Genomic DNA, 25,311 nt, shown 5'->3' on the forward strand with positions numbered 1-25,311 from the left:
TAACGAACTTTACACTTCTTTCTAATTCTGAGGCTGCTCACTGAAGGCGGCATGTATGTGGGACTATTCTTCTCTATCACTTGCGGGTTCCCCATCGCAACAAACTTCTCTTCTCTTATCTTTTTACAATTAATTCTTTTCTTTCTTTTTATTTTTTCTTCACTATTCTCATCCAAGTGTATGTGCATGGAACTATGCTCATTCTTTGCTATTCTTTCTAAATGCAAATGTGAGAATGCATTATGGCATATAAAAATATCATTAGAGAACTAGTATTTTGTACCAACAACATTCCCATACTTTAAATCAATCATAGATTATTAGACTACAAAATCTTTTGAAGTAGTCATTCCGCATAGGTCATATTCAAGAAGACATATCTTGAGTTATACACATCAGATTGTATGATCTTGGTCTCGTTTTAAAGCTTAGAGACAGGGCTACAACTTTTATATTTAGGTCTCAACCAAGTTCAATTGGTAAGGTGCCCAAAAATCACTCAGAAGGTCACGGTTGTGACAGGCCAACCATGATAACATGTTTTCTCTTAGGATTTTCATCAAACAAATTGCATGCATACTCAAACTCTATTTGGTTACACTTCTACTTCTTTCTCGAGTCACCAATATCTGGAGCAAAACTCCATTAAATCAACACTAAACCTAGCCAAAAAACTACACTCCATAAAGTCTACTCAAACTCTTTCTAAATTCAAGCAAACTTCCATCAATCACCATATAGGCAAAGTCTACATTCTCATGGCTGAATTTTAATTATCATCAAGTATCAATCTCATCAAAACTTCTCAAAAACACAAGCACATACATACATGAACAAATCTCTACAAACTTACTCAAATCAAACTTAAGGTTGGATTTACTTACCTTGATCTTGGGTAGTTCCACACTAGAAACTCTCATTTTGGGTAGATCTCCTCTTCTTCTTAAACTCTAAGCATATAACTACAAGAATTCAACACTTTAAAAACTAATCTCACATCATATTGCAAGAACTCTTACCTTTGGATGCTTAGGATTGAATATCTACCAAAATCCAACCAAAAATCCTCTAAATTGCCTTGGAAATTTGATGAAGAAAATGAGAGAATTTGTAGATGAAAGTGGCGTGTGAGGGTGTAGAGAATGATAGGGTTTTCAAGAATGAACTCAAAATTGTTAGTAAACGGTCCCGTATACGCAGCGGAAACGAAAAATATAATATAACAGGATCGTTTACATGAGCCAAGATNTGTAGCATTCCAAATTGAGTCGTTGAGCTTTATGAAACTCTAGGAAATCTAGTGTTTCATGCCAAAACTAGGCATATTGTAATAGTTGTACATTATGTTTGAGAGTTAATAGCAACTAAGAAACATATGGTGCAGTCTGTTCCTTCTGAGTTTCAACTAGCAGATTTACTAACAAAACCCTTATCAGTAGTAAGATTTGTTATGCTTGGAGATTAATTGAATCTCATCTCTTACTTACCTAAATCAAAGGAAAAAAAATTCATTCAACATTCTCAAGACTTAGTCAGTTTCAGTTTCAGGGAGGAATTAATTGAGGGTGAATAGTTTTCTGGTGAAGGACTTTGTTTTGATTGTTCAAACTAAGTAGAAAATAAGAGTTGGTTAAAAGCGGTTTTGTTTTGTTCAAGTTCTTTGCAAGTTGCAGCAGCATACTTTCTGCTTTGCTTGAGAGAGGATGTTGAGAATAAAGAAATGTTTCCTGATTTTTGTTACTGTTGCTGGTGGCTTCTCTTAAATTTTTCTGCAATTTTTACTCCGTTTCCAGAAATTTCCTGCTCTGCCTTCAGAAGTTTCACAATTTATATTGGAGTTAAATCTTAAATCACTTCAACTAAAACTCATAATGCTAATTACATAAATCAAACACTGACACTATCTATCTATTTAGATAACTCCTACTTATAATAGAATAGACTAACAACATAAAACTTCTAATAAAACTAATATGCTTGATTCGATTTATAACAGAAACCAATTATATATGTCTGAGCACTTGCTTACCAAAATCTATCAGAACATCTGGTTATACAAATATTTAATTTGTAGAGATCCAAAGGATGCAGTTGTTTCATAGTGGTACTTCTCCCCAAAGTACTTTACAACACTCTTAACGGGCCAATTTTTTTGCCGGATTTTCTGCTAATTTGTACATAAACCTACATATTCAATAACGAGGAGCTATCCTAAAGTTCTACATTTTTTATTTTAAAAGTGTTTCCGTGGTATCAAAGTCAAAGGTCTAAAGTTCAAATAACATTTTAACTCGATAAGAAAAAAAAATCTAAATTTTATGTGAGGAGATCTATTGGACTCAACTATAAATGTTAAGCTCTTACCTATTAACTTAAGTTTTTATGTATAGAAGTCCTGTTTTTCCACTACTAAGTTATATATAAGCATATGTATGGGCCAAAAATCGCGTTGGGCCTAATGAGGCCCAACAGCCAGGATAGACAGATGACGACCCAAGGTCTTAGCCCAATTTTGGTTGGGCTTACGCTTGAATCCACCTTGCGAATTGCCTTCTCTATGAGTTGGGCTATCCTACAAACGAAGCTAAGTTGGGTCTAGCCCACAGCAATCCAAAAATAGGAAACATAATCCTATTCTGTTTCCACTTCTATCAGGATCCTAGATCACAATCATAAATGTTAAGCTTAACCTAATAAGAAAAGCAGATCTCATCTCTTTCCTAATAACGACTCATTTACCTAGTAGGACTTAGAGTCCTACTAAGATTTGAACCTCTTGGGTTCACTATATAAGCAGGGGCAGTTTTCCTCATTATTGATTNAAGTCAATTAATTAAGTAGTAATCAATTAATGTAATGCTATAATTAATTATACTATAAATCAATTAAGTAATGTTATAAAATTATAATTAATTAAGTAATCATTTAACTATAATGTAATGTTATAATTGATTAAGTATGATATTTAACTAGTAATTAAATTTATTAATGTTTATCAATTTATCATATATAATTAATTAATTACTAATTTATTATAGATATACTTAGAACTTGATAATTGAAGTAAATAACTAAATATATTATTACTCAATCAAATATACTATTTTATTCAAAAATAATTCTTTTAATAACATTAAAAATGTAAAACACTTTTAATTGAATCATAATTCTAATTATTCACTTAATTGATCAAAACTTTAATATTAATGTGTTATAATATATTAAAGCTTTTAATATGGTGTAATTTATATGTAATAAGTATAATTGTATTCGTATATTTATTTAATTAGGTTATTCTAAAAATTTAAATTTTTCTATTTTAAATTTTTTTATATGTAAAATAATAGAAACTCCCCCATTATTTACATTTCACAAATATTTCATTATAATCCAGATTCCAAAATGGGTTCTAAACAGGTTCTAAAAACAGATTCCAAAACAGGTTCTAAAACAGGTTCCAAAGCAGGTTCCAAATAGGTTCCAAAGCAGGTTCCAAACAGGTTCCAAAACAGATTCCAAACAGGTTCCAAACAGGTTCCAAAACAGGTTCCAAACCGGGTACCCCACCCCTTACAGGTTCCAAAACAGGTTCCAAACCGGGTACCCCCTACAGGTTCCAAAACAGGGTACCTTTTTTACAGGTTCTGGTTCCGGTTCCAGTTCCTCCACATGCAAGAACCGGAACCAGAACCGCACAGTAGCGGTTCCAAAAAATTGGAACCGGAACCTACCCGTACAGTGCAGGTTCTGGGTAGATTCCGGTTCCGGTTCCCGTTCTTACCCCCGGTTCCGGTTCTACCCGCTACCCGTGCTCACCCCTAATTGGACTCAACTATAAATGTTAAGCTCTTACCTATTAACTAAAGTTTTTATGTATAGAAGTCTTGTTTTTCCACTACTAAGTTATATATAAGCATAGGTATGGGCCAAAAATCACGTTGGGCCTGATGAGGCCCAACAGACAGGATAGACAGATGACGGCCCAAGGTCTTAGCCCAATTCTGGTTGGGCTTATGCTTGAATCCACCTTGCGAATTGCCTTCTCTATGAGTTGGGCTATCCTACAAGCTAAGCTAAGTTGGGTCAAGCCCACTAGCCCATAGCAATCCAAAAATAGGAAGCATAATCCTATTCTGTTTCCACTTCTATCAAGATCCTAGATCACAATCATAAATGTTAAGCTTAACCTAATAAGAAAAGGAGATCTCATCTCTTTCCTAATAACGACTCATTTACCTAGTAGGACTTAGAGTCCTACTAAGATTTGAACCTCTTGGGTTCACTATATAAGCAGGGGCAGTTTTCCTCATTATTGATTAAAAAATCACCCGTAACACCTAAGCTCTAAAAGTTTTTGCTCCCAAGAACTATCGTATTATTCTGGTATTCTCTCCCTTTAGGCCTCACCAAATAGGCTCTTTCAGCCTCGCTAACTTGAGCGTCAAAATGTTTATGGTTGGCATCACACTAGTATCTATCTAGCCTTCGCATTCCCTTTTTTGTGCTCTTTGTGCAGGTCTACCAGGTTATCATTAGCTTACTTTGTATAGTATCAGTCGCTCTCAACTGTAGATTTTATCCTCTACAGCATATATTTTCAATAATGAGAAGCTACCCTAAATAGATACATTTGAAAATTGTCAGATGTGGTCAAAACCCAAGAACCTTGATAAAAACAGCTTTTTTGGATGAGGCCTCTTAATTTAAATTTATTGTAATGCAACATCTATTTCCAGACACTATCGGGACCATGTGCTGGAGAGCATTGGAAAGGAAAGCAAGCCTGGAAGGCCCAAATAGGATCCATTGGGTATCTTTCTAGCTTTCCTTTTTTTTTTTTTTTTCAGAATAACAAAATGAACTTGAAGTGCAGAAAATTATAGACTTGTGCTGGTTCGAGAATTTCAAAAATTTGGAGCTGAATAAAATGGGAAAGCATCATGCTGAGGATCAAGGAGGAGGGATTGATAACAATATGTTATCCGTAAACAACTGAGATGGGAGAAAGGCTGGACATTTAATTGAATCTGGTGTGACATTTAATTTAAGTCTTGATTAAGAAACAAAATTCGGTGTTTGTCAAAGACTTTCTCAAGCAAGACAGAGAATTAAGCAGTCTTGGTTTAGTTTTGGGAATTCCAGCTTTTTAATATAATAATCTCAAGAATTAAATAAAATCTACTACTCATTTTGTGCTTATCCATACTAGCCAAACTTTCAGGTCAAGTGAACATGGGCAATGTACCTACCAGATGCCCCGAAACATCACAGACAAACGGTACAGTGGTGCGGATTCTTTGAGCCACACGAATTTATAAGTCCTTATTATAAATTGAGGAACAATAATATATTAAAATCAACCATAACTAATTTTAGTATTAGTATTCGTAGTTCAAATATCGCTTTCTACACCTTGATCCTCTCTTAATTTAATTGATAAGACTCATTTGATGTTCTATTATATTCCGAAGGTTATATAATGTACTAGAGTTTTTTATTTGATAACCATTCAGGGTATCTAAAAACATTGATACTCGGTCTAATAAAGATAAAAAACTTTAGGATAACCCTTATATCATAACTAATTTTAGTATTAGTATTCGTAGTTCAAATATCGCTTTCTACACCTTGATCCTCTCTTAATTTAATTGATAAGACTCATTTGATGTTCTATTATATTCCGAAGGTTATATAATGTACTAGAGTTTTTTATTTGATAACCATTCAGGGTATCTAAAAACATTGATACTCGGTCTAATAAAGATAAAAAACTTTAGGATAACCCTTATATCATATTCACAATACGACCTTCTGGGGAAGAGACAGCAATTTTTTAGATACATAATTCATTAATTTTTATATTAATCAGTTCAAACATTGTTATCTATACCTGATCCTCCCCAAATAATTGACCACAAAATGACAATCTATTTATATAACAAAGGTTTGATAGTCCATAATTGAAGATTATTACGTACTTGTTTATTTGATTACATGAAACCATGCATCCACAACATAATAATAATTTAGCAAAAAACATTTCATATAAATCACATAAAAACTAATCATCAAGTTTCACAAGTATACATGGAACCCTTATTATTTCCCTCTGAAGAAAAACAATTAGCCTCTCCAAAAATAACCCTGGAAACATGCAAAAAGATAATTTCATCAATGTCCCTTCCTGAAGAAAACGGATGGAATGACTTCCAACCTCTTTGTTTTTACCAAGGCTTTTGGTGGCACTCTTATTTCATAGAAAGAGCCCTCTTTGCCCAAGAAAACTTCAAGGCTCAACCGCGCGATATTTTTATTTGCAGCGCTCCTAAAACCGGTACCACTTGGCTTAAGGCCTTGACTTTTGCCACTCTAACTAGAACCCATTTCAGAAATTCTCCAAATCCTTTGCTCTCTAAAGTATCCCATGATTGTATGCCCTTTATGGAGATGGATTGCATTGAGAATCCATTTATACCTGAGAAAGATTTCCCCCTTTGTGCCACTCATATTCCATATTCTTCCTTACCGAAATCTGTCATCGACTCAGGTTGTAAAATTATTTACATTTGTAGGGAGCCAAAGGATTCATTTGTTTCACTATGGCACCATACAAATAAGCTAAGACCAAAGAACAATGATAACATTTCTTTAGAGGAGGCCTTTGAGTTGTATTGTAATGGAAAATCTCCTTATGGACCCTATTGGGACCATGCTTTAGTGTACTGGAAAGCAAGTCTGGAATTTCCGGATCGGTTGTTGTTTCTAAAGTATGAAGACGTGATGAGAGATACTACATTTTACTTGAAGAAGTTGGCCGAGTTCATTGGGTATCCTTTCTCCTTACAGGAAGAAAAGGAAGGTGAATTGCAGAAAGTTATAAGATTGTGCAGCTTTGAAAATCTGAGCAATTTGGAGGTGAATAAGACTAAAAAATCTGTTTTCTTCCGTAAAGGTGAAGTTGGAGATTGGGAAAATCTGTTGACGTTGGAGATGGGAGAAAGGCTAGACAAAATCATGGAGAAGAAGTTGCGGGGATCCGGGTTGACATTCAAGTCTTGATTGAGATATAAATATCAATGTGTCAGTTGTATTACTGTTTCAAGCAAGGTAAAAATACATCTCTAGCTATTATGTAGTCCTCACAATAATTGTGATACCTCTCTTGATTATATTTTAACACATACAATTGTAGAGGATTGAATCGATTTGGATATCTCCCCCTATCTAAACAAAAATACGATGCAACTCTAACAAACAAATTAAAAACCCAAAAAGATGTTTCATTTCACATTCAAATAATCATGGACAACACTAATTTAGGATTATTTTTGTTGCAAAGATTACAATTTTTTTTTTTTTTTTTAATAACCGAGGTGTCCAGGTCAGTTTGCGTGCCCTTTAACTAATCATCGAGACCCATTGAACATTCTATCAACCCAATTAGTACTCGACGTGTACAGTGGATATGATGGCAGTAGCAGCTACAAATAATGTTCGAGGTAAACCACAACAGTGGCAGCAGGTACGGTTGGATGTGCCTTTTGCAAATAACTATAACTATTGGAAATCTCAAGTGTTTCCAGCTTTAGTGTCCTTTGAATTAGACGATTTTGTCACTGAAGAAAAGGTATGTCTATCTCCCTTTGTTGATGAGAAATCTGAAAACTCCACTGTTACTATTAGACAATCAAATCCTACTTATGCTTTGTGAAAAAAAAAAAAAAAAAAAAAAAAAGACCGATTCTTGGTCATTTGATAATACTGGCTTAGAATAATAATAATAAAGTTAATCTCCAACACAGTCGAAATTAATGAAAATAAGGGATGTAGTTGTCATTTTTTTTCACTCAATCTTGAGAAAATTAATCTAAATTTTATCTAAAGAATTATTAAATTTATGATCACTTGTTAACAAAAAGATGAATTTGGCTTTATGTAATGCATAAAAAACTGCACAGAAAACTGTTCACCAACAGCCAGGCTAAGAAAAATTTAATAATCAAATCTTAACCTTTACTTTAGTAATTGTCACATTGCATATAATTTTGAAAAATCCGAGGAAAATAGTATTAAAAATGTATTTTCACAAGAAATTAAACATATAGGACTACTCTTAATTATATAATAAATCCGTGAGTATATTAAATTTGATGGATCCTTCTTACAGATCTCATACTTGTTGGTGGACAAAATTGTGCTAAAACATATAATTAATATTAATTGTTCAATTAATTCCTATATACATTGTCTAGGATAATCATTTTATGGTATTTTATGTGAAAAAATATAATCATTTTCCAGTATTATTTTCCAAATTATGAAATAAATTTTTCATAATCATCTTATCACATGTCACATGAAACATATTGTTAGAACTCAAGCTCAATAGAGAGCCCAATCCAAAAGACCGGTCTAATAGGTGAGAAAGCCCTTAGGGTTAACTACCAGATTTTGTGAGTGTGAGATCCTAACATTGCAACAAAAACGCCCGTGCCACCCCCCCATTTTCAAGAGCCGATGTCCACAGTGGCTTTCATTCTATCGATACCGATGGTAGTCTCTTCCCCCTTTGGGTAGCTTTACTCACCGTTCAGTTACTCAATGTAACAACCCCTCCCAAGGAGAGTACACTGCATCTTAATCTAGCTTATAAGTAACATTTTTCGTAGCACAATTCTCAACGAAAGCACCAACGTTAGAACTCAAGTCTAAGGGAGAGCCTAACCCAAAAGACTTACATGATAAGAGAGAGAGCCCTTAGGTTTAAGTACCACACTTAATGGGTGTGAGATCCGGATATGGGATCCTAACACATGTCTTCATGAAACATGTCATTTTTTCTATAGTGCGGTCCAACTTTAATAATTGATGCCTGAATAAGAGGTTATCAAATAATTAATTATGCGAGTTTTTTAATAAATATTTTATTCAAAAGATTTACGCACTCGCAAAAGTAAATAATTAGTGAGAGTTCAAGTCATTAATAAAACAAAAATATCTTCTATTGAAGTGTCTTTAAATGTTATAAGATATTTAGAAAATGTGTTTTCTTTTTTTTTTTTAATCTTTTCATTATATAAATATTTAATTTAATTTTGAACATGAAAAATATTAAATATATTAATTCAATAAAATGTTGGCATAAATAAAAGTTTGAAAGAAAAAAATTTTACTATAAAATAGAAGACATTTTTTTACGAAAACTCTCTACAAGTTATTAAGAACTCCTCCTCTCATATATATATGTGTGTATATATATAAGAAATTATGATATGATTAAAAAAGCTAGCTGGTTGATAATTTATTGAAAAAATTTGTGCACTTGCATTGTTTATTTGATATCAACCATTCACGGCCTAGTTTAGTGAAAGTAAATCATTCATAATTATCTTCTAATAAAGAAAACCAAATCATTCATGAAATTGTCGATTTGTCAATTCACATGAATCATGCAAATGCAATCACTCAAATTGCTGAGTTTTTTTATTAATGAATCCTCTATAAATGAAGGACGAATTCTTTCTTCTCTTCAAACTCAGAAGCCTTATTTCAATTTTCGTTTGAGTTGCTAAAATGTGCTCCACTGTGCTCCACCACCCCATGGAATCCTCATTTCCCTCTGAAAAGTCAAGCCATCTCTTCAAATCCTCTAAAGAAAACCAAGACTTTTCAAAAACCCCAACATCTTTCAAAGATCTCATTTCAACCCTTCCAAAAGACAATGGATGGAAATTCTGCCAGCCTCTTTACCTATACCAAGGCTTTTGGTACAACCCTTTCGTTTTAGAAGGAGCCATTTTTGCTCAAAAAAACTTCCAGGCTCAACCTGGTGACATTTTTTTGTGCAATGCTCCAAAAACAGGAACCAGTTGGCTTAAGGCTCTCACTTTTGCCATTGCAACTAGAAACCATTTCGATTTATCTTCAAACCCTTTACTCACAAAATTACCTCATGACTGTGTTCCTTCATTGGAGATGGATTACTTTAAGAATCCAACTATGCCTAAGCCAGCTGGGGGCCTCTCAGTTTGGGCCACACATATCTCATTCTCTTCCTTGCCAAAATCTATAACAGAATCTAAATGCAAAATTATATACATTTGCAGGGATCCAAAGGATACATTTGTTTCATTGTGGCATTATCTAAACAAAATGAGAAGCAAAAGCCATGAAGAAATCTCTTTAGAGGAGGCCTTTGAATTGTTCTGTAATGGAAAATCTCCATATGGACCCTATTGGGACCATGTTTTAGAGTACTGGAAAGCGAGTATGGAATGCCCAAATCAGTTTTATTTTCTAAAATATGAGGACATGAAGAAGGATACCATATTTCACTTGAAGAAGATTGCTGAGTTTGTTGGGCATCCTTTCTCTTTGGAGGAAGAAAGTGAAGGAGTAGTGAAGAAAATTATGGAGTTATGCAGCTTTGAGAATCTCAGCAATTTAGATGTTAATAAGAAAGGACAGAGTCCTCGTGCTGATGTTGACGGTGGCACAGTTGATAACAATTTGTACTTTCGGAAAGGTAAAGTTGGAGATTGGAAAAACTTTTTGACATTTGAGATGGGTGAAAGAATGGATAACATCATGGAAACGAAGCTGAGTGGATCAGGTTTGAACTTGAAAGCTTGATTGATTCAAAGCTCCCAATATGTGTCTTGTTTTATAAATAAGTGGCTTTCTCTTGGTCATTATGTGATGTGTAATATTCCAGTTTATTTTTGGCTGCATGTCAGAGTTTGTTTCCTTGTAATTTATTGTTCGATGTTTGTTTAAGTTTAATTGATATTCACTTCCTCACTCAAGCTACAACTTGCTATCGCAGCTGTAGTAGCTGCAGCAATATTATTTCTTTGAAAGCCTCCTGTTGTAAAGAAAATATTTTAAGTGGAAATTGATATATTCATAGCAAGAAATGAAGAACAATCACCTCTTTCAGTGTTCCTAGCTGCTCCCTGGTCATTGAAATGATCCTTGTATTGTGATTGTTAATTTCCCAAGCCTGAATTTCTATATATAATACAAGTTCAGAAATATAAAAATTGAAATTAATTAGTCTGGAGAATATTAATTACATTAATAGAGAAAATGAAGAAATTTAAATAAAAATGATAAAAAAAAACCTGAAGATGACTCTTGAGATGGAAAAGAGTAAGACACTAAGACCTTCAACCCCCATAATTCTAAGGATGTTCTTTGGAGTTGCATCAAATTAAAATAAATAAATTAATAAATAATAAACAATAACACAGAAATTAATTGGGAAAAAAGAAAAAAGTGCTTAAATGGGAAGCACTTTCAGGTCCTCGAAGCTGAGTAACAGCATCGACAACGTTCATGGAGCTCGAGAGTCCATCTAAGTCGAGGCTTTGGATCAGTTGTGACAACAAGACTGGAGGTGGAGGTGGAGGTGGAGATGGAGATGAAGATGGAGATGGAGGTGGAGTCTGCATGGAAGCTGCAAATTGGCTTATAATTATTCACAGGCACATTAATATTTTTGGTAGGATAAGCTAAAATCCAAAAATTATACATATTAATATATTTTAAAAAAATTTGAGGGTGGGCCATGTACTGCATCCGCACCTTATTATAAGCCATATTCTTCTCGCTTGGTGGCAACATTATTCTCTTTCAGCTTTTGCATTTTACAGCCAGCTTAATTCAAACAACATAATTAAGCAAACAATATATATATATATATATATATCATTTTCTACAAAAACTTTTGAATGTCTACACCGAAGAAAATTTGTAAGAATATATTATAAACAAAGGAATATAGTTTATAAATAAAAGAATATAGTTTATGGTGTGTAAATAAACCCACCCATATCGTAAGAAGAGATCTACCAGATTGTATATATTATTATAAACAAGGTGTTGATGCTTGATTTTTTACACTAACTATCCGCTCGTGCAAAGTGTTAAGCTGACTTAGAAATTACACGTAAATGGAAATTGAAATAAATAAATGGGAGATGATTTTTAAAGTTGTTCAGATACTCAAAGTGAATCTTACGTCCACTGCCTTTTTATAAATGAGAGATTATAATCAGGTCGCATATAGCGATCAGAGAGTAGAAATGCAGAGAGGGAGAGTGAGTGTTTTTTGTTATCCGAATCCCGAAAATGAGAGGGGAGCCCTCTATTTATAGTAAAAGATTTCTGGGTAATGATTACAAATATGTAAGCGGGCAGGTGTCGTATAATTCCTACCTTGCTTCCCATTGGCTGATTGTACAGGAGATATCTTTAAATCGTGTAGGGCTTAGGTAGGTAGGCGACTCCCAACCACTCACAAACCAAATCTTTACTTGCCAAGTTGATGATAGCCTTACTCTTTCCGTCCTTGGACGACGTGGCAGCGCCTAGGTAGCACAAAGCCTTCTTAAACTCTAATTAGTCCTCGCTGACGTAAACTTGTGTCAGCCCTGATTTCTTAGGCATAACAGAAGCCCCACAGTTCTTAAGGTCCAAGGCTTGAACCTTGAGAACTTCATGATTATGCCATGATTTAACTTGTCTTGAGAAACGCTTGCCCGAACTGTAAGTGGAGAATAGCTAAAATGACATAAAGCTCACGGTCTAACTCGACCAGCGAACTAAGTGGATTTCGCGATGTGGATCTTTGAGAATTGCACAAGCGACCTAAGGTGATTGTCCCTTAAGGGTTCAACGACCTAGGTCAGATCCTGCTCAATGCTATATCAACATGCTTTGAACTTTATCCATCACTTACGACCTGAAAACACTTAGGATTTTTTCGTCGAAAATCGGGAATTACTTCGCTCTGAGCTCGATACATGGAGAAGAGTGTTTCATTCGAACGACCTCTTCAAAGCAGGCAAACAATGGGTCAAAGTGTTAGTAATTGATGTACCATACGCAGCAGAAAAACAAAAATTCAATCGATAGATCAATTACCTTTCTTTGCCAAGATCCGAGTATAAATTATACCGTTTACATGTTTATAAACAAAATCTGTATAAAGTATATCCATTCAAGGATTAGAATACTTACGTACGTTTGGAGGCTCCTCTGAATGTCTCTGACTTCAGACAGGAATACTGTTCATGGTTACTATTCATAGTTACTGTTCACTATCTATTGTTCACGTGATTTTTCATCAATCGATCCAAAGTATGATCGCACTCATGGAAGTCCACACGAAGATAATCCACAGAACCCTTGATTATTTTGCTAGAACAATCAAGGGTTTCAAGAATCAAGGAAGAAGAACAAGAATCAAGGAAGAAGAACAAGAAAAGTTTTCTTCTTGAAAGAGAGAGAGATAGGGTGGCTAGGGTTTTTAATTGAATGAATCATTCACATATGTTTTAATTTTAGGTTAAACTTATATAGTGCAACAATTAAAACCCTATTCCACTTAGGAATAGCCATGGGCTCCAACCCTAGTTTACCCTTGCAACCAAACACACCCTTTATGGTATTTTAATTAATCAATTATTATTATAATTAAAATCAATTTATAGATAATAATATATTAATATTTAATTAATAATAATAATTCACGTAAATATATACAAAGATATATTTAAATATAATCTCACTAATTTAATTTTAATATTAAAATTAAATACAGGCAACAACCTCAGCAAATTTAATTGCACTGTGAGATTACTAAAATACATTTTCATCCTAAAAGATTAAAATACCCTTCTCACAAATTGATTCTTAAATTATCTTCTAAGTGTGTGAGCCGTAGGCTCCTCATTATATCAGCAGTGTGTAGTGTCGCGATTAACACTAATTAATCGTCTCACTACACGCAGACCAAGATTGGCCTCTAGCAAGGCATCATGGCCACCCGATAGATTTGGATTCAATAAAACTGCAGCCTGTCAATGATATGGTTACCGTGCAATCAAGTCCTTTCATCAACTGTTATCTCATCGAGACTAAGGTACAAAAATAGTGTCAATCTCAGATATCCTCGAAATGTTTGTATTCAGTTACTGGACTAATGACAGGAATATTAAATTGGATTGAGCATCAACTTAATCCCAATGTGGCTATAGATTTAGTGTCATTACCATTTACTGAATTACCCAGTGAGATAACTTCTCCTGTACCCAGGAGTGATAAATCATTTGTCGATCCACCATAGTCTCGATACACTTCTTAATATAGTCAATCATTATCGTATTGATAGCTCTGAATAGAACTACATTGGGCTAGTGTCAAACTACACCAATTGGTGCACAAGGCGCTTCGGTGATATCAAGTCTAAGGATCACATGCATCATCATCTGTTAGAGGATCTATTCCATAGACACTAAGGTTACCATCCATATGGAATCCTCTGGTGGGTTTGTCTAATGAATTTGCCTCTAGCAAACACTCATGCGTTGCACCAGGTTGTCAACAAACAACCTTGACAAGTGAGTTCAGTCACTGCCTTTTGACAGGGTTGTTCAACACTATGATAGTCTTACCGTATTATCTATGTCCTTAGTCAGAATAATACTGCGGCTACGAACGTTTCTAGAATGGCCACCATATGTGATCATAGGGTTCTCACTATCAAGATTTGAAACACTTGATACCCTTGTCATAGTTCTACCATCCTAAGGACATATATCATTACATACACGAAATAGAAGAATATGTCACATATATCATTACATACACGAAATAGAAGAATATGTCTTTTATTGATAAATAAACATTGTTACAGAGTCAATTTTACAATAATTGATTGGCTCTATAGCATCTACTCTAACACAAAGATGTATTTGCCCCCTCGGGCCAAACCCGTCTGTGTTGAATTTTCTAGGACAACTACCAGAGCACTTGTAGCCGATAGTGTACATCCTATTGGAATGCCAACTTGCCACGGCCTTTAAGAAGTTCGTGGCTTCCCGGCCTACTAATCTAGTGGCCACCGCCCTCCAGATGCACAATCAAGTAAAGCAACTTTTTCTCTTCAAGAACTTTCTAATACCAGCCGATTTCTCAGCGTTTTTTTTTTTTAATTTTATTTTAGATCTTTAGAAAAGGAAACTAACTATCGTCTCTTTTCTCATGCAGTACCTACTCGCCCTCACCGTAGCCTAGCAGAAAATTGACATGGACTCTGCTGGCAGACTCCACGAGTTGAAGGAGGAGAATGCCAAGTTGAAGCAAAATTTTGTAGCCGTGGATGCAGAGGCAAAAGCGGTTTGCGTCCAAGCGGATCAGTACTTGGCAGAGAGAGATTTTGCTGATCAGTACTTAGCAGAGAGAGATTTTGCTCTTCAGGCTACGGACTTTCAAAAGGTCGAGCTCGGCCAAAGGCATAAACAGCCAAAGCCAACATCCTTCCATAAATACCAAAATGTGACCTCTTCCCTTTACCAAACTTCCTCAATTCTTTCTACCAAACTGAACTGTTTGTGGTCATTCATGGGTCATTTGTGCATGCAATTCACAGAATTTTTTTCGTAAATTGTACATTAAAATTGAATAAACAAAATATTTAATCTCAATAATAAAATCCAGCCATCAATAAACTTGTTTGCACATGTACATTTGAAAGTTTCGTGACATTTTTACAATATCTCAATTGACATGGCTTTGAATAATAATAATCAAATGAAATGTCCAACAAATTCGTAATGAAGATATTATTAATTCAAGAGAGAAATTAGATTTAAATTACTACAAAAACTTCATGACAATAAGGGATATTAACTTTATGTGATTGTCATCTTTTTTCATTCAATTTTGAGAATATTAATCTAAATTTTATCTAAAGAATTATTAAACTTATGAATACTTGTTATGAAAAGGATGAATTTGGCTTTATGTAATGCATAAAAAACTGCATAGTGAACTGTTCTCGATAAAGTTGACAACAGCCAGGCTAAGAAAATTTTAATAATCAAATCTTAACCATTAAGTTACACTTAATTAAAATTGTATTTTCACGTGGCAAAATTTTGCTAAAACATATATATAATTAATGTTGTTTAATTTCTATATACATTAACTTGGATAATAGATTTTTTAGTTTTCCTTTACCCCAAAAATTAAGGAGACCATGTGAAATCAAGATCTCAATACAAAATCCAATGTCATGAATAATTAATGTTTAATTTCTCTAAACCAAATCAAGTCTCGACTATAGGGCTCTCTTGTATTTATTTTTTTCATTGGAATCATTATTACAATAGTTATTATTGATTTTCTATATAAGCAGTCTCCTAACTCAATGCATGTGTAGGAGCTGATAAGTATCACATCTGTTTAGTTTTTCTCTGCGTATAGCTGAAGGTATGAGATTTTTTCTTTCCTTTTTTTTTTTGGGGGGGGGGGTGGGCGCGGGGCGCTCAAGTTTGAATATCTCATTTTCTCCCCACTTGCCAATTGATTGTAAGGAAGCTTGCAAAATATGATTTCGCTCAAAGATTTAATGAAATTTTCCAATTCATGGAATGTTCGGTGAAATGGGTAGTCAAAAGTATCTGCAATCTTTATCAAAATTCTTGAACATCTTCTCAAAACTAAAAATTAATTAGTATGTGATATATTATTTTTGTTGGATTTGGGATTATGTCTCTATTATAAATTTTTTGTAATAGTGAAAAATTTAAAGAGTGAGAATAAAGAAAAAAGAGTGAATTATCGATAATGTTCATCTTTGTGTTATGCAGTTTTTCGATACTCAATAAAATCGCTCTATTTGAATGTTGAACATAGTTTTTTGAAAATGGAACAAACCAAGATAAATCTTCGTGTTCCGTTATTATTTTATGTTTTTCTTGTAACGTGTTTTCTTTCCGTTTCAATAATTGTCTCTATTCTTGTGGCGATAAAAAAAAAAAAAAAAAAAAAGAATTCACCTTTCACGTTAAAGATTTATGAGACTTTAATATGAATATTGTATCCTTACTTAATAACTTGAACTTGGATGTCAAGCCCTAAATTATCATACTATTGAATTGCAGCAGGAACCGAGGCAAAATCAGAACCATTACAACATGGAAACCTCTAAAGAAGACCAAGTCATTCCCAAAAGCCTAACAAAATACAAAGAGATAATTTCAACTCTTCCACAAGAAAATGGCTGGAAATTTGCACAGCCTCTTTGCCTATACCAAGGCTTCTGGTTGACACCAAATTACTTAGAAGGAATCATGTTCGCTCAAGAAAATTTCAAGCCTCAACCTGATGACATTTTTCTCTGCAGCGCCATGAAAACAGGTACCACTTGGCTTAAGGCTCTCGCTTTCGCAACCGTAACAAGAACCCTAAATTCTTCAAACCCTTTACTCTGTAAAAATCCTCATGATTGCATTCCCTTCTTGGAGAAAGATTACATTAAAAATCCAATTATCCAAAATACTAAACCAAGAGTCCCACTTTGGTCCACACATGTTCTTTATTCTTCCTTACCAAAATCTGTTATAAATTCAGATTGTAAAATTGTTTACATATGTAGGGATCCAAAGGATTCATTTGTTTCGCTATGGCACTTCACAAATAAGCTGAGTTCTCAGTATAATATCGGAAAGATTTCTTTACAGGAAGCATTTGAATTGTATTGTAATGGATGTTCTGTATATGGACCCTATTGGGATCACGTTTTAAGCTACTGGAAAGCGAGCCAGGAATGGCCGAATAGAGTTTTGTTTTTGAAATATGAAGAGATGATGAAGGACGCTAGATTTTACTTGAAGAAGTTGGCCGACTTTATGGGGTTTTCTTTCTCGTTGGAGGAAGAAAGGGAAGGCGCAGTCGACAAAATTCTTGAATTTTGCAGCTTTGAGAATCTGAGTAATTTGGAGGTGAACAAGATGGGAAAGCATCGTCCTGATGAAAAAGGTGGATTTGATAACAATATGTACTTCCGAAAAGGTGAGATTGGAGATTGGAAAAATACTTTGACATTGGAGATGGGAGCAAGGCTAGATAAAATTATGGAAGACAAGTTAAGAGGATCTGGTTTAATATTCAATTCAAGTCTTGATTGAGAAGCAAAACTCAATGGCATTAGGTTGCTCGTGTTATTTAATAATAAATTTTTCTTTGGCCTTCGCAATTTCACATAAGAAATTGTGAAGTTTGTTTAAGTTTAATAATCTGGATTTTGATATCTGAGCTATTAATTAAAAATGAGTATGAGTTTTGTCTCTCAATATATATGCTTTATAATGGCTATGATTTTGTTTTAGGAAAAGAGAAAACGCCAGACTCTAATATTTAAGTATATTTGCTACCTGCTACCTGCAATCAAAAGTGTTTAAAATAAACCAACACTTAGTGGTTTGATGGTAAAAACGTAAAAGAATGTTTTATAAACTCTTAAGTTTGAGTCTCCCTAGTAATAATAGGGGTAGTCACTAGAGTTTTTATCCGACCGACAGTTCCAAGACCCGAGATTAGTTGAGGTATGCATAAACTAGTCCGAATACCTCCAGTAATTAAAAAAAAAGAAAAAAAAAACGTTTAAATATTATATTAAACAAGACAAGCTATTTTATATGAGCATCGAAATCAACTATTAAACAAATTCAATACTTATCACCTAGATTTACATTAGAATGTAAAACAGAATTTTCCACTGACAGAAATAAAGAAGATGACAAAATAAGGTCATCTTGTCACGAACAAGACGTTTATCAACTGTACAAGAGACTAGCTTATTAAACAATATTATCTACTCATCCTTTAAACTCAAGACTTAACCCATGTCCATTGGATGTATGATAATAACATTCTCCTCCACTCATTCACGTGATAGTGACACACTCTTTACATTTGGCATCAATGTGGGATCATAACATTCTCCTCCAGCAAATTTGTGATCATAACATTCTCCTCCAGCAAATCACATGAAAGGATCATAACGTTTGTTCTCACCCAATCATGTGGCGCCTTCTTCTTGTCTGGTACTATTATTGGCCGGCCCGACTCAGCCTTGGCCGATGGCCTCGACTCCCTCTTCAGGTTAGGCACTATTACTGGCCAGCCCGACTCACCCATTGGTAAGTGACTCCCTTCCTCTTTACGTCTAGCACCGATGTGAAGAGGACCACACAATTTCTAAATAAACTACAGTTACATGGTGTGTAAAAATGAAACAGTCAAGAGAAACTGAGACTACCGATAGGAATTTAATGATCCTTGGAATAAATACATGAGCAAAGGACAAAGTGTTTTATGTACAATATCAACTCAGTCGTCCTTATGACAGTTTCTTTGGTGTGTTAGTTTCTCTATTTTTGTCTTATCATATTCCTATCATTTCTAAAATACACGCTTGTTTTCTTATTCTGAAAATACTATTATATTTTATTCAATAATTAAACTCCCTAAGTTTATTAATTTAACTAAACACCCCCAAAAAAAGTTTAAAAATTGACAAAAACACTCCCATCCACCCACATTTATCAAATTCCGGTCACCACTGTCAGAAAGTGGCCAGAATCTGGTATAATGGCACACTACCAGCTAGATCTAGCTGGTATCTAGCTGGTAGTGCGCCGATATAGCTTTTTCCGACTAGATCCACCATGGATCTAGTTAGAAAATGTCAGATCTACGACCAAAGATTTGGCCGTTAACAGCCAGATCTTTGGCGGTAGCTAGTTGTTAACGACCAAACGCAACCAAATCTAGTCATCAATGGCCAGCTCTAACCGTAGATCTAGTCTTTTCCGACCAGAGCTGCGGTAGATCTAGTTGGAAAAGGCCATCTCGGCGTACGACAGGTCAAATCTAGCCGGTCGTGAGTCGATACAGTGACTCCGGCCATCCTTTAATGATGGTGGCTAGCTGCCAGTATTTAATGGATGGGTAGGAGTGTTTTTTGTAATTTTTAATATTTCTATTATAGAGGTGTTTAGTAAATTAACAAACTTATGAGGTGTTTTTGTTAATTTTTAAATCTTACCTCATTATTGCCACCTATTTTTTTAATTTTGAAAATATTGAAATTGGCTGGTAAAAAAAATAGAAACATGTTCAATATTTTTGTCCAAAAGTAGTATTTCAAAAATATAAAAAATAAAAAAGCTTTCAATATATTTATTTAAAAGAAGTATTTTAAAATTTTAAAAATAAAAATATATTCGATATGATCATTTGAAAACATAAAGAAACAAAAAATATACAAAATTTATTACTTATACAACCGATAAAGCCCTTTTAAATTATCACCTAGTTTTTTCGTCTCAAATACCTCAATTTTTTTATTCCCTTTTGCAATTTTGTAATAAAAATATTGATTTGAAACAATTTTTTTTTTTTTTTTTGTTTTATAAAAGACGGGAGAGAAGATAATAAAGAGAAATTTTGAATTTTTTTTTTTTTTTCAGAATTTTTCTCTGTCTTTGCTCCTAAGTTCTCTATTTTGTAAAAATAAAAAGGGAAAATTCAAATATAAACACTTATTGCACATTTTATGAGAGGAATCAAAAAAGAAAAACAAGAAATGAATTCATAAATGAACAATAACTTTCTTATTCTTCTGTTGTTAGAGAATCCTAGTGCACATTCCATGCAATGACTATAAAATATTATTTAAGTTCTTCAAAAAATATGTAGCTTTAAAATAATATTAAAAAAAAAAAAAAAAAAAAAAGGGTCTCACTCTCACATAGTATATATATGTGGATGACAATAAAGATTTGATTATAATTAGAAGCTAGCAAATATAGATAAANTAAATAGCCCCTTGATTGTCACATCCAATCTTCACAGCATCAAGCTTGAAACCAAGCTCTAAACTCAATCTTCGAAGCCACATAGCTTCCTTGCCAGCATGTGTCAATGCCATGTATTCTGCCTCAGTCGATGACAAAGCCACAGTACTTTGCCTTTTACTCATCCAACAAACAGCAGCACCAAATAAAGAGAATACATACCCACTTGTGGAACGCCTACTATCGAGATCACCTCCCCAATCAGCATCCACAAAACCTATCACATCTAGCTCATCCCCAGTCGCCATGCCTCCATAACATAATGATAAATCCGAGGTCCCACGAAGATATCTAAGAACCCTCTTTACAGCACTCCAATGCTCCTTACCAGGATTTGACATAAAGCGACTCAAAACTCCCACTGCTTGTGCAATATCGGGTCGTGTGCACACCATGGCATACATCAAACTACCTACAGCACTCGCATATGGTACATGTGTCATTTCTTCAGCATCTTCCTCAGACTTAGTAGTTGAGGCTTAGCTTATTTCTGAAGTGCCACATAGAAACAAATGAATCCTTCGGATCCCTCCAGATGTAAATAATTGATTCTCTGATAGATTTTGGTAAGGAAGTAAATGAGAGATGCGTGGACCAAAGGGGGTTCAATATTTTGCAGAGATGGATTAGTTGAGACTTGAAATTTTCATGCGCCAACCGGACTCCTTCAATGTAGCCTGGAAACAACCAACAACCTTGCTATAGGTAAAGAGGCTAGGAAAGTTTCCAGCAATATTCTTGAGGAAGGGTGGAAATGATCTCTTTGTCTTTGCTAGGGCATTTGGATTGGTCTTCCTCAGAGGTCCTGCCTGCATGGCTTTTTTATGAGGGGATTGAGGCTTCCATTTTTGCCAGAGGAGATTAATTGTTTTCTAATGGTTCTGATTTTATTGAAAACAGAGATTGCCTGCCTCATATAATTATATTTTCTTGCCGCTACCGGCAATCAAATTGTTGTCACAGTGAGACCATTTTCTTTTTATTTAAAGCTATATATTTAATTTACATAAAACACATGATGAATACAAAAAGAAAATAAATTAAAGTATAAGATGCGAATATGATTTTCATATGATGACCTGGACTTGAGTAGGACTCTATAAAAATATATTTACATGCATAATATTATATTTCAATTAGTTCAAACATTGCTTTCTATGTCTACAAGATCCTCCACTATTAATTGATCTCTAATTGAAACTTTTTTAAATAAAATAAACCGTTTAATAATACTGCACCAAAAAAACAAATTATGTACTTGTCTAAGTCCAAAGAATACTCTAAACTATGACTATATATATTATACCAGAAAATGTATAAACATAATAAATTATTCATGGTACATTCTTAGACCACTTTTGTCTTGATCTTCAACGGAGGCTTAAATGAGAGAATGGCTCATGGTTTGTTTTAGGCGCAGGTTTAGCCTCTTCAGGGGCTCCAAAGACTTTCCAGAATCTCAGAGTCTCATCTCCGGCTGCAGATGCTACTGTGTATCCATCAGGGCTCTGGAAAAAGAAAACAATCATGCGATAGATGGAATAGTTAGAACATAAATGACAAACCAACATTCCTCAAAAATGATCTATCTAGAAGGTAATGTTCAATCAATGTGATATTAGAGTACCTGAGCCATGAAAAGAACCCTAGAGGTATGGCCAGTGAGATCTGCCATCTTCACCATTGATGGGTATTTCCAAAGGGTGAGCTGATTTTCTGTAAATCCATGAGAGCTAAGCAATTCACGCTCATGTCTGCTCCAAAGAAGAGCACAAACCTGAGAGCCAGTATCCACTGAATTCAAGCAAGAACCTGTGTGGGTGTTCCAGAACTTAATGCATCGATCACTCCCACCTCCACCAGAGGCTAATAAGTTCCCCTGGAATGGACACCAAGCTAGGGCTTTTACTGCAGCCGTATGGTCTTCTAGTCTGTGAAGCCACCGGTTTCGTGAATTTGCAAAGGTCATGGAACTGTCCCATATGAAAAGGAGATTATCGTTTCCCCCACTTGCTAACTGCCGGCCTGAAGGCGACCATTTGAGTCCACAAACCTCTTGCTGATGTCCCCTATAGGTATCAATGATTTGTTCTCTGACNACAATTTCACTCCCAAAGTCATAGGAGTCTTCACAGGTTTGCAGTCTACCATGTTAAATTTCTTCAACACCTCCTCAATGTACTTTCTCTGCCCTAACCACAATTTACAACTCTGACGATCTCTAGTAATTTGCATACCCAAAATAAAATTTGCAGCCCCAAGATCCTTCATGTCAAATTGTGCAGCCAACAAACTCTTCACAGAATTTATCAACTCTTTGCTATTCCCTATCAGCAACATATCATCTACATATAAGGTTAAAATAACAAAGACATTTTCTAACCTTTTTACATATACACAGTGATCCACATTGTTGCAGCTAAAACCATGCTGAAGAACATAGGAATCGAACTTTTGGTACCACATCCTTGGTGATTGTTTAAGCCCATACAGAGACTTCCTCAACCTACACACCAAGTCTTCCTGCCCTTTACAGGACCCCTGAGTGCGTCTCCGTTACCCATTAATGTTGAAGTAATCGACAACTCCAACAGGTTCAAGTACTAGAAATTTTGGTCATGGACAGAACTATTTTGGTTTTCAGCCTCAGCCTTTGGAAATCTTCAATCTCCAGGTCAGTCTTTTTATCACCAACATGTGCCTAATACTCATCAGTTGGGAGGAAATGCTACGAATCAAGGAGTTCAGTCTGATTTTAATTCTCTATGAATCAAGGAAATAAGTGAGGTTACATCAAATTTGTGTCGAACAATTTCGATTGACTTAAAATTCCAAATTCTGGAATAGAATAAGCATTTTACTCAACAAGAGATTGTTTCCAAACAATTTCACTGACTCAATTTTTTACACTTGCAAATGAAATAAATGAATTGTACACAGAAATACAAGAACGACAACAGCCACTCTAGTGATTCACCTTCCTGCAGTTCGAACGAATTTGACCCAGCTTTCCTGTCAACACTTTTATGTTCCCCATCTTAATCATAGAGTTGGCAAAATCAGCAGAGAAAGTTTTTGGGTTATAGCTATAAGTCTTTACGAGTTCATCAGTTGAGCCACCACTGAAAAGTGCTTGATCTGACTCAAGAAGCCCCTTCTTCTTTATCAAGTTGGAGAAATATGCAGTATCAAAGCGTGCAAATGTTGGGTCCAGAGGAGAAAGTTTGGTGTCTCCTCCTGTACGAGGGCATGTCTTTCTTCGCTCTTTTGCGAAGTCAGAATCAATGTTTGTTCCGTTGTAAATTCTCTCTTTAAAGAGACCACACTGTGACAAACCAAGGGTGTGGCCACCAGAGAGCGCCACTAAGTCTCTTTCGTTGAGGCCTTGGTTTTTGAAGTTTTTGATTAGAGCTGGAAGGTCCATGATTGGCGATGGAAGGTTGTCATTGGCTAAGTTCCTGCTAGCTGTGGTTGAGTCTCTTCTCCCCAGTTGTACCTTCCACGATGGTCCTCCTAGCTGCACATTTTCGATGTACAAATTAGCCATAGAAAATTGTTGATATATATAAAGAAAATTCCTTCTTATTTAAGTTTCATGCATTGGTTGGTGATTGCGTGTATATTCGGATACGTAATCGTCTAACACTTGACCAGAAAGGAAGATACCCAGGAAAAAAATAATAATAAAAGGTATGATAAAGAAGGATTACTAAGTACACACCGCAACAACAGAATCACGAGCTGCAACAGCCAAAATGTCTGCACAAGAAGCAACTGGGCGTCCACAATTTTTGTCAACCTCTTTTTTAATCTGGTCGATGACTTCGAATCCTCTGGTGGAATTTAGGTTCGGACGTGCATTCTTTTCACTGTCGATGGTGGATGTAGCATCCAGGAGAAGAGATGCATCGCAACCCTGCATATTAACAATGACAAAGTATATGAGAATGGATAGCACTTATAAAATCCAAATGAGAATGAGAAAAGAGTTAACAGTTTGGTATTTTACTTGAACGAAACAATTATGGAAGTGAAGACGTAGAAGAGAGCCACCCATGCGGCGTTCTTTGTAAACAGCAGCTTCCACTATTCGTTTGATAGTTGGCAAAGCTTTAGGACACACTTTCTCATAGTAATAAGGAGACAACACGGATGAGAATGCTGTTGTTGCAAGAGCAAAGATGAGGAAAACCTGAAGCTGGAATATGCTACGTGAAGCCATTAATGCTAGTTATTATTAGCTTGTAACTCTTAATAAGTTCTGAGTCTTTTTTGGTATAGCTTTGTTTGCTGCCCCCCTTCCTTCTTATTTATAGGGAGAAACTGAAAAGGCTGAAGTAATTAATTAATTAAGGCTTTGTCAAATCTTTGACCTGGCCACGCAGCCAGCAATCTATACTTCTCAGAAGCTGACGTTTTACACCTCCAAACGGTGTTACCGTGTCGCTATCAGCCAAGAAATCTATAAGAAAACATATAATATATTAATTTATGTAATACTATACTGAGATTGGATTTCAGAGAATGAAATTAATTAGCCAGTGCCTTATTTAATTAGTTTAATATAGTCACTAGTCAGTGATTTATAAGTATAACAATA

At 34.8% G+C, this 25,311-nt stretch overlaps 6 protein-coding genes across 8 annotated transcripts; 3 read left to right on the forward strand and 3 right to left on the reverse strand.

Moving 5' to 3' along the window:
* Positions 1–6,113: 6,113 nt before the first annotated feature.
* LOC116134374 (cytosolic sulfotransferase 18-like) lies at positions 6,114–7,253 on the forward strand. Its single transcript, XM_031420046.1, has one exon. It carries the CDS (start codon positions 6,175–6,177, stop codon positions 7,057–7,059), a length of 885 nt encoding a protein of 294 aa, XP_031275906.1. The 5' UTR covers positions 6,114–6,174; the 3' UTR covers positions 7,060–7,253.
* A 2,250-nt stretch (positions 7,254–9,503) lies between these two features.
* On the forward strand, positions 9,504–10,805 carry LOC116134375 (flavonol sulfotransferase-like). 3 transcript variants are annotated; one of them, XM_031420049.1, is made up of 2 exons: positions 9,504–10,479; positions 10,630–10,805. In XM_031420049.1, the coding sequence occupies exons 1-2, from the start codon at positions 9,574–9,576 to the stop codon at positions 10,630–10,632; spliced, it is 909 nt and encodes a 302-aa protein (XP_031275909.1). In that variant the 5' UTR covers positions 9,504–9,573; the 3' UTR covers positions 10,633–10,805. The 3 variants fall into 3 exon arrangements, with proteins under 3 accessions (XP_031275909.1, XP_031275908.1, XP_031275907.1); XM_031420048.1 differs by having other exon boundaries at positions 9,504–10,476; positions 10,627–10,805; XM_031420047.1 differs by having other exon boundaries at positions 9,504–10,805.
* A 6,321-nt stretch (positions 10,806–17,126) lies between these two features.
* Positions 17,127–17,978, forward strand: LOC116134385 (cytosolic sulfotransferase 17-like). Its single transcript, XM_031420060.1, has one exon. It carries the CDS (start codon positions 17,142–17,144, stop codon positions 17,976–17,978), a length of 837 nt encoding a protein of 278 aa, XP_031275920.1. The 5' UTR covers positions 17,127–17,141.
* A 2,675-nt stretch (positions 17,979–20,653) lies between these two features.
* LOC116134386 (secreted RxLR effector protein 161-like) lies at positions 20,654–21,154 on the reverse strand. The gene has a single exon (XM_031420061.1). It carries the CDS (start codon positions 21,152–21,154, stop codon positions 20,654–20,656), a length of 501 nt encoding a protein of 166 aa, XP_031275921.1.
* Positions 21,155–21,970: 816 nt separating this feature from the next.
* LOC116134387 (cell division cycle 20.2, cofactor of APC complex-like) lies at positions 21,971–23,177 on the reverse strand. The gene is made up of 3 exons (XM_031420062.1): positions 23,095–23,177; positions 22,339–22,855; positions 21,971–22,219 (listed from the first exon to the last, which is right to left on the reverse strand). Exons 1-3 carry the CDS (start codon positions 23,175–23,177, stop codon positions 22,082–22,084), a joined length of 738 nt encoding a protein of 245 aa, XP_031275922.1. The 3' UTR covers positions 21,971–22,081.
* Positions 23,178–23,676: 499 nt separating this feature from the next.
* On the reverse strand, positions 23,677–24,933 carry LOC116134405 (cationic peroxidase 1-like). Its single transcript, XM_031420084.1, has 3 exons — positions 24,721–24,933; positions 24,433–24,627; positions 23,677–24,228 (listed from the first exon to the last, which is right to left on the reverse strand). The coding sequence occupies exons 1-3, from the start codon at positions 24,931–24,933 to the stop codon at positions 23,677–23,679; spliced, it is 960 nt and encodes a 319-aa protein (XP_031275944.1).
* Positions 24,934–25,311: the final 378 nt, after the last annotated feature.

The sequence above is a fragment of the Pistacia vera genome, unplaced genomic scaffold (genome assembly GCF_008641045.1).
Source record: "Pistacia vera cultivar Batoury unplaced genomic scaffold, PisVer_v2 Contig287, whole genome shotgun sequence".
Lineage (NCBI taxonomy): Eukaryota > Viridiplantae > Streptophyta > Magnoliopsida > Sapindales > Anacardiaceae > Pistacia > Pistacia vera.